At 43.8% G+C, this 9,865-nt stretch overlaps 1 protein-coding gene across 1 annotated transcript in view; it reads left to right on the top strand.

Annotated features, from left to right (window-relative positions):
• Positions 1 to 2,437: 2,437 nt before the first annotated feature.
• The window catches only part of atp2b2 (ATPase plasma membrane Ca2+ transporting 2), a 245,556-nt gene continuing 238,128 nt past the window's right edge, over positions 2,438 to 9,865 (top strand). The window contains exons 1-2 of the mRNA XM_052474241.1: positions 2,438 to 2,562; positions 3,048 to 3,771. Of these exons, the coding sequence (XP_052330201.1) occupies positions 3,567 to 3,771 (205 nt within the window). The 5' untranslated portion in view covers positions 2,438 to 2,562; positions 3,048 to 3,566. The remainder of the gene's footprint in view (positions 2,563 to 3,047; positions 3,772 to 9,865) is intronic.

Raw genomic sequence — 9,865 nt, 5'->3', positions numbered from 1 at the left:
TATTTTTGGTCTTACTGAGATTTACTGTCAGGGCCCAGTTCTGACAGAATCTGTGCATAAGATCTAGGTGCTGCTGTAGGCCCTCCTTGGTTGGTGACAGAAGCACCAGATCATCAGCAAACAGCAGACATTTGACTTCAGATTCTAGTAGTGTGAGGCAGCCTCAGACATCACCCCAACTGATCCCCTCCTCCTCTGTCTCTGCTGCTTCTCATTCTATTGCTTTCTTGTCTTCTCTTTTTCTTTCACTATCACTATCTCTAGTTCTATCATTATGTCTATCTCTACCACTATCTATAGTTCTATCATTATGTCTATCTCTACCACTATCTATAGTTCAATCATTATCACTATCTCTACCACTATCTATAGTTCAATCATTATCACTATCTATACCACTATCTATAGTTCTATCATTATCTCTATCTCTAGTTCTATCATTATGTCTATCTCTACCACTATCTATAGTTCAATCATTATCACTATCTATACTCCTATCATTATCACTATCTCTATCACTATCTATAGTTTTATCATTATCTCTATCTCTATCTATAGTTCTATCATTATCACTATCTATAGTGCTATCATTATCTCTATCTATAGTTCTATCATTATCTATATCAATATCTATAGTTCTATCATTATCTCTATCACTATCTATAGTTCTGTCATTATCGCTATCTCAATCTATAGTTCTATCATTATCACTATCTATATCACTATCTATAGTTCTATCATTATCTCTATCTCTATATATAGTTCTATCATTATCTCTATCACTATCTATAGTTCTATCATTATCACTATCTATAGTTACATCATTATCTCTATCTATAGTTCTATCATTATCTCTATCATTATCTCTATCAGTATCTATAGTACTATCATGATCTATGTCTATAGTTTTATCACTATCTATAGTTCTATCATTATCTCTATCACTATCTATAGTTCTATCATTATCACTATCTCTATCACGATCTATAGCTATATCATTATCACTATCTCTTTTACTATCTCTATCACTATCTACAGTTTTATCACTATCTCTATCACGATCTATAGCTATATCATTATCACTCTCTTTTACTATCTCTATAGTTCTGTCATTATCGCTATCTCTATCTATAGTGCTATCATTATCACTATCTATATCTCTATCTATAGTTCTATCTCTATCTCTATCAATAGTTCTATCATTATCTCTATCACTATCTATAGTTCTATCATTATCACTATCTATAGTTATATCATTATCTCTATCTATAGTTATATCATTATCTTTATCACTATCTATATTTCTATCATTATCACTATCTATAGTTCTATCATGATCTCTATCTATAGTTCTATCATTATCTATGTCTATAGTTCTATCATTATCACTATCTATAGTTTTATCACTATCTCTATCACGATCTATAGCTATATCATTATCACTATCACTATCTACAGTTCCATCATTATCACTATCTATAATTCTATCATTATCACTATCTCTATTACTGTCAGGGCCCAGTTCTGACAGAATCTGTGCATAAGATCTAGGTGCTGCTGTAGGCCCTCCTTGGTTGGTGACAGAAGCACCAGATCATCAGCAAACAGCAGACATTTGACTTCAGATTCTAGTAGCGTGAGGCCGGGTGCTGCAGACTTTTCTAGTGCCCGCGCCAGTTCGTTGATATATATATTGAAGAGGGTGGGGCTTAAACTGCATCCCTGTCTCACCCCACGGCCCTGTGTGAAGAAATGTGTGTGTTTTTTTGCCAATTTTAACCGCACACTTGTTGTTTGTGTACATGGATTTTATAATGTCGAATGTTTTACCACAAACACCACTTTCCATCAGTTTGTATAGCAGACCCTCATGCCACGTTGAGTCGAAGGCTTTTTTGAAATCAACATGAGAAGACTTTGCCTTTGTTTTGGTTTGTTTGGTTGTCAATTAGGGTGTGCAGGGTGAATACGTGGTCTGTTGTACGGTAATTTGGTAAAAAGCCAATTTGACATTTGCTCAGTACATTGTTTTCATTGAGGAAATGTACGAGTCTGCTGTTAATGATAATGCAGAGGATTTTCCCAAGGTTACTGTTGATGCAACGGTAGTTATTGTGGTCAAATTTGTCTCCACTTTTGTGGATTTGGGTGATGAGTCCTTGGTTCCAAATATTGGTGAAGATACCAGAGCTGAGTATGATGTTAGAGTTTTAGTATACCCAATTCTCTCTCTGTTTCTCTGTCTCTGTCTCTCTCTCTGTCTCTGTCTCTGTCTCTGTCTCTGTCTCTGTCTCTCTCTCTCTCTCACACTCTCTCTCTCTCACACTCTCTCTCTCTCTCTCTCTCTCTCTCTCTCTCTCTCTCTCTCTCTCTTTCTCTCTTTCTCTCTCTGGGCTCTGCTATGCTGTGGTGTGTGCTGCTGGCATCAGAGCACTCACTCTGCGCAGCTCCCACTGCAGTCGCAGGCAGCCTCCCTCCTCTCCGTTCTGTCCTCATTTCTCTCTCTCACACACGATGCGGCTCCGCGGCAGCCTGGGCTCTCACTCTCCTCTCTCATCACCGGTACGACCGCTTCGTGTTGCTTCTCTTTACTACTGCCACTGACATAGACTCACAGAGCTAACGCCTGCTACACTCTCATCCTTCTCTCTCGCTCCCTCTCTCCTTCTCTCTTTCCTCTCTGCCTCTCTTTCTTTCTTTCTCTCTCTGTCTCTCTCTCTGTCTCTCTCTGTCTCCCTCTCCTCTCTCTCTCTCTCTCTCTCTCTCTCTCTCTCTCTCTCTCTCTCTCTCTCTCTCTCTCTCTCTCTCTCTCTCTCTCTCTCTCTCTCTCTCTCTCTCTCTCTCTCTCTCTCTCTCTCTCTCTCTCTCTCTCTCTCTCTCTCTTTCTCTCTGTCTCTGTCTCTCTGTCTCTCTCTCTCTCTCCTCTCTCTCTCTCTCTCTCTCTCTGTCTCTGTCTCTGTCTCTGTCTCTGTCTCTCTCTCTCTCTCTCTCTCTCTCTCTCTCTCTCTCTCTCTCTCTCTCTCTCTCTCTCTCTCTCTCTCTCTCAGAAGGAGTAATGAAGAGGACCACCATGTAGACCGAATGCAGACATTGACAGACTGCAGACGGATATAGAAGGTAGAAGAAGCAGAATGGGAACATGCATCTGGAGCGGCTCCCGATTGACCCACAGTAACAGAAGACCAGAAGAGATCGTTATTCTCCTGTGGACGTACGTCGCTCCTCTCGCTGCTGGTCTCACTGGTCTAGCTGGCTTCCTTTAGTGTTCTCTGGATGGTCGTACGGTCTTCTCTCCACACTGTCGCTGACTGAGGGATCTCAGCCTGTCTCTGTGTCTCAAAGTGACAACAGGATTTAGCTCTCCCTCTGTCTGTCGGTGGGCGCTGCAGCATCTGTCTCTCTCTCTTATCGTGTGGTATTGCCGGACGCAGTGGCATTCACCCCTCTTCCTCTCTTCATTTCGAGAATCCCTCTCTCTCTCTCAACCCACACAACCCCCTCGTAAAAGCTGAGGTTTGTACTCCTTCTTCGTCGAGTTACTGAGCAATACTAGCTAGTCAGTCATCATGGGGGACCTGACCAACAGTGATTATTACTCCAAGAACCAAAGAAACGATGTCAGCAGTAACCACGAGGGGGGCTTTGGGGTCTCGGTCATGGAGCTGCGTGAACTCATGGAGCTGAGAGGCAGCGAGGCGGTGGTTAAGATCCAGGAGGAGTACGGGGACATGGACGGGCTCTGTCAACGGCTCAGAACATCACCCACAGAAGGTGAGTCACACGACTTCACACCGGCCTCCGGGCTTGATGAGTGTCTGTGTGTGTGTGTGTGTGTGTGTGTGTGTGTGTGTGTGTGTGTGTGTGTGTGTGTGTGTGTGTGTGTGTGTGTGTGTGTGTGTGTGTGTGTGTGTGTGTGTGTGTATGTGTGTGTGTGGAGGGTGAGGTGCTGGGGGTGAAGTGCGGGGGGTTCTGTGTGTGTGTGTCTGTGTGTGTGTGCGTGTCGGTGTGTGTGTGTTTGTTAATGACCAGCCAAATCAAATCAAAATGTATTGGTCACATACACATATTTAGCAGTGGGTGTGTAGAGCTCCAGCAGTGCAGTAGTGTGGGGTCACTTAGAAATAAATAACATCAAATTGATCAGAAATACAATGTAGACATTGTTACGCTGAAGGATCCGACCCTAAGACACTGCATCGCGTGTGCTAGCTGTGCCACGAGAGACTCTGGGTTCGCGCCCAGGCTCTGTGCAGCCGGCTGCGACCGGGAGGTCCGTGGGGCGACCCACAATTGGCTAGCGTCGTCCGGGTTAGGGAGGGTTTGGCCGGTAGGGATATCCTTGTCTCATCGCACAACAGCGACTCCTGTGGCGGGCCGGGCGCAGTGCGTGCTAACCAAGGTGGCCAGGTGCACGGTGTTTCCTCCGACACATTGGTGCGGCTGGCTTCCGGGTTGGATGCTCGCTGTGTTAAAGAAGCAGTGCGGCTTGGTTGGGTTGTGTTTCGGAGGACGCATGACTTTCGACCTTCGTCTCTCCCGAGCCCGTACGGGAGTTGTAGCGATGAGACAAGATAGTAACTACTAACAATTGGATACCACGAAATTGGGGAGAAAAAGGGGTAAAATTTAAAATAAATAAAACTTTAAAAAATACCCGGGTAAATAAAAAATAAAAGTATAAATATTAGATCAATGTCTGAGTGGCATTGACTAAAATACAGTAGAATATAATACAGTATATACATATGAGATTAGTAAAGCAGTATGTAAACATTATCGAAACATTATTAAAGCGGACACTGATTCCAAGGCTATTTATATAGGGCAGATGTCTTTTTTTTAACATGACGACCTACCAAAAGGCAAAGAAAGGCCTCCTTTGGGGATGGGGACTGAGATACATGTATTTTATTTCAACATTTAGTACAAAATCTAGGACAAAACACACATCACCACAAGAGAGAAACCACTACATAAAGAGAGTCATCACAACACTACATAGAGACCTAAGACAACACAACACTACATAAAGAGAGACCTAAGACAGCAACATAGCAAGGCAGCAACACATGACAACACAGCATGGTAGCAACACAACATGACAACATAGCATGGTAGCAACACAACATGACAACAACATGGCAACACAACATGGTAACAACACAACATGGCAACAACATGGTAGCAACACAGCATGGTAGCAGCACAAAACATGGTACAAACATGATTGGGCACAGACAACAGCACAAAGGCCAAGAAGGTAGAGACAACAATACATCACGCAAAGCAGCCACAACTGTCAGTAAGAGTGTCCATGATTGAGTCTTTGAATGAAGAGATTGAGATAAAACTGTCCAGTTTGAGTGTTTGTTGCAGCTCGTTCCAGTCGCTAGCTGCAGCGAACTGAAAAGAGCTTTGGGGACCTTTAATCGAATGTGACCTCTAAGGTGCAGGGCTGCGTAACCGGGTGGAAGCTGGCTAGTGATGGGTATTTAACAGTCTGATGGCCTTGAGATGGGAAACTGTTTTTCAGTCTCTCGGTTCCAGCTTTGATGCACCTGTACTGACCTCGCCTTCTGGATGATAGCGGGGTGAACAGGCAGTGGATCGGGTGGTTGTTGTCATTGATGATCTTTATGGCCTTCCTGTGACATCGGGTGGTGTAGGTGTCCTGGAGGGCAGGTAGTTTGCCCACGTTGATGCGTTGGGCAGACCTGATTACCATCTGGAGAGCCCTGTGGCTGTGGGTGGTGTGCAGTTGCCGTACCAGGCGGTGATACAGCCCGATAGGGTGCTCTCGACTATGCACCTGGAAAAGTTAGTGAGGGTTTTAGGTGACAAGCCAAATTTCTTCAGCCTCCTGAGGTTCTTTACCACACCGTCTGTGTGGGTGGACCATTTCAGATCGTCAGTGATGTGTACACCGAGGAACATCACGCTTTCCACCTTCTCCACTTCGGTCCCGTCGATGTGGATATGGGGGTGCTCCCTCTCCTGTTTCCTGTCCATGATCAGCTCCTTTGTCTTGTTGATGTTGAGTGACAGATTATTTTCCTGACACCACAATCCGAGGGCCCTCACCTCCTCCCTGTAGGCCGTCTCGTCATTGTTTTGTAATCAAGCATGCTACTGTTGTGTCGTCTGTAAACTTGATGATTCAGTTGGAGGCTTGCATGGCCACGCAGTCGTGGGTGAACAGGGAGTACAGGAGGAGCCTGAGCACGCACCCTTGTGGAGCCCCAGTGTTGAGGATCAGTGAAGTGGAGGTGTTGTTTCCTAACTTCACCACCTGGGGGCGACCCATCAGGAAGTCCAGGACTGAGATGCACAGGGCTTCAGACCCAGGGCCCCGAGCTTAATGATGAACGTGGATGGTACTAAGGTGTTGAATGCTGAGCTATAGTGAATGAACAGCATTCTTACATAGAGTTGAAGTCGGAGGTTTACATACACCTTAGCCAAATACATTTCAAACTCAGTTTTTCACAATTCCTGATATTTAATCCTAGTAAAAATTCCTTGTCTTAGGTCAGTTAGGATCACTACTTTATTTTAAGAATGTGAAATGTCAGAATAATAGTAGAGAGAATGATTTATTTCATCACATTCCCAGTGGGTCAGAAGTTTACATATACTCAATTAGTATTTGGTAGCATGGCCTTCAAATGGTTTAACTTGGGTCAAACGTTTCGGGTAGCCTTCCACAAGCTTCCCACAATAAGTTGGGTGAATTTTAGCCAATTCCTCCTGACAGTGCTGGTGTAACTGAGTCAGGTTTCAGTTCTGCCCACAACATTTCTTTTGGATTGAGGTCAGGGCTTTGTGATGGCCACTCCAATTCCTTGACTTTGTTGTCCTTCAGCCATTTTGCCATAACTTTGGAAGTATGCTTGGGGTCATTGTCCATTTGGAAGACCCATTTGCGACCAAACTTCCTGACTGATGTCTTGAGATATTGCTTCACTATATATACACATAATTGTCCTCCCTCATGATGTGATCTATTTTGTGAAGTGCACCAGTCCCTCCTGAAGCAAAACACCCCCACAACATGATGCTGCCACCCCCGTGCTTCACGGTTGGGATGTTGTTCTTCGGCTTGCAAGTCTCACGCTTTTTCCTCCAAACATAACGATGGTCATTATGGCCAATCAGTTCTATTTTTGTTTCATCAGACCAGAGGACATTTCTCCAAAAGTATGATCTTTGTCCCCATGTGCAGTTGCTTGCTGAGCAGCCTTTCAGGTTATGTCGATATAGGACTTTTACTGTGGAGTTTGCACTTTTCGCACCAAAGTACGTTCATTTCTAGGAGACAGAACAGGAGACATCCTTCCTGAGTGGTATGACAGCTGCGTGGTCCCATCGTGTTTAAACTTGCGTACTATTGTTCGTACAGATGAACGTGGTAACTTTAGGCATTTGGAAATTGCTCCCAAGGATGAACCAGACTTGTGGAGGTCTACATTTTTTTCTGAAGCCTTGGCTGATTTCTTTTGATTTTCCCATGATGTCAAGCAAAGAGGCATTGAGTTTGAAGGTAGGCCTTGAAATACATCCACAGGTACACCTCCAATTGACTCAAATTATGTCAATTAGCCTATCAGAAGCTTCTTCAGCCATGACATCATTTTCTGGAATTTTCCAAGCTGTTTAAAAGGCAGTCAACTTAGTGTATGTAAACTTCTGACCCACTGGAATTGTGATACAGTGAATTATAAGTGAAATAATCTGTCTGTAAACAATTGTTGGAAAAATTACTTGTGTCATGCTCAAAGTAGATGGCCTAACCAACTTGTCAAAACTATAGTTATAGTTCACAAGAAATTTGTGGAATGGTTGAAAAACGAGTTTTAATGACTCCAACCTAAGTAATCTTCCGACTTCAACTGTAGGTATTCCTCTTGTCCAGGTGAGATAGGGCAGTGACCAGTGCGATGGCGATTGCATAATCTATGGATCTATTGGGGCGGTAAGCAAATTGAAGTGGGTCTAGGGTGTCAGGTAAGGTCGAGGTGATATGATCCTTAACTAGCCTCGCAAAGCACTTCATGATGACCTTAAGTGAGTGCTACGTGGCGATAGTCATTTAGTTCAGTTACCATTGCTTTCTTGGGTACAGGACCAATGGTGGTCATCTTGAAGCATGTGGGGACAGCAGACTGGGACAGGGAGAGATTGAATATGTCCGTAAACACACCAGCCAGCTGGTCTGAGGATGCGACTAGTGATGCTGTCTGGGTCAGCAGCCTTGCAAGGGTTAACACATAGAACACATAGAACATAGAACACAGTCTGATGTTACATAGAACACATATAACATATACTACAGTCTGTTGTTATGTAGAACACATAGAACATAGAACACAGTCTGTTGTTACATAGAACACATAGAACATAGAACACATAGAACATTGAACACAGTCTGATGTTACATAGAACACATATAACATATACTACAGTCTGTTGTTATGTAGAACACATAGAACATAGAACACAGTCTGTTGTTACATAGAACACATAGAACACATATAACATATACTACAGTCTGTTGTTATGTAGAACACATAGAACATAGAACACAGTCTGTTGTTACATAGAACACATAGAACACAGTCTAATGTTACATAGAACACATATAACATATACTACAGTCTGTTGTTATGTAGAACACATAGAACATAGAACACAGTGTTGTTACATAGAACACATAGAACACAGTCTGATGTTACATAGAACACAGTCTGTTGTTACACAGAACACATAGAACACAGTCTGTTGTTACACAGAACACATAGAACACAGTCTGATGCTGTCCGGTCCTCTGGAAGTCTCTATGGGGGTGCCACAGGGTTCAATCCTCGGGGCGACTCTTTTTTTCTGTATATATCAATGATGTTGCTCTTGCTGCGGGCGATTCCCTGATCCACCTCTACGCAGACGACACCATTCTATATACTTCCGGCCCGTCCTTGGACACTGTGCTATCTAACCTCCAAACGAGCTTCAATGCCATACAACACTCCTTCCGTGGCCTCCAACTGCTCTTAAACGCTAGTAAAACCAAATGCATGCTTTTCAACCGTTCGCTGCCTGCACCCGCACGCCTGACCAGCATCACCACCCTGGATGGTTCCGACCTTGAATATGTGGACATCTATAAGTACCTAGGTGTCTGGCTAGACTGTAAACTCTCCTTCCAGACTCATATCAAACATATCAAATCAAGAGCCGGCTTTCTATTCCGCAACAAAGCCTCCTTCACTCACGACGCCAAACTTACCCTAGTAAAACTGACTATCCTACCGATCCTCGACTTTGGCGATGTCATCTACAAAATTGCTTCCAACACTCTACTCAGCAAACTGGATGCAGTTTATCACTGTGCCATCAGTTTTGTCACTAAAGCACCATATACCACCCACCACTGCGACTTGTACGTTCTAGTCGGCTGGCCCTCGCGAAATATTCGTCGCCAAACCCACTGGCTCCAGGTCATCTACAAGTCCATGCTAGGTAAAGCTCCGCCTTATCTCAGTTCACTGGTCACGATGGCAACACCCATCCGTAGCACGCGCTCCAGCAGGTGTATCTCACTGATCATCCCTAAAGCCAACACCTCATTTGACCGCCTTTCGTTCCAGTTCTCTGCTGCCTGTGACTGGAACGTATTGCAAAAATTGCTGAAGTTGGAGACTTTTATCTCCCTCACCAATTTCAAACATCTGCTATCTGAGCAGCTAACCGATCGCTGCAGCTGTACATAGTCCATCGGTAAATAGCCCACCCATTTTTACCTACCTCATCCCCATACTGTTTTTATTTATTTACTTTTCTGCTCTTTTGCACACCAGTATCTCAACCT

Source organism: Oncorhynchus keta, chromosome 21, assembly GCF_023373465.1.
Source record: "Oncorhynchus keta strain PuntledgeMale-10-30-2019 chromosome 21, Oket_V2, whole genome shotgun sequence".
NCBI lineage: Eukaryota > Metazoa > Chordata > Actinopteri > Salmoniformes > Salmonidae > Oncorhynchus > Oncorhynchus keta.
This window is presented reverse-complemented; position numbering and strand designations above follow the sequence as displayed.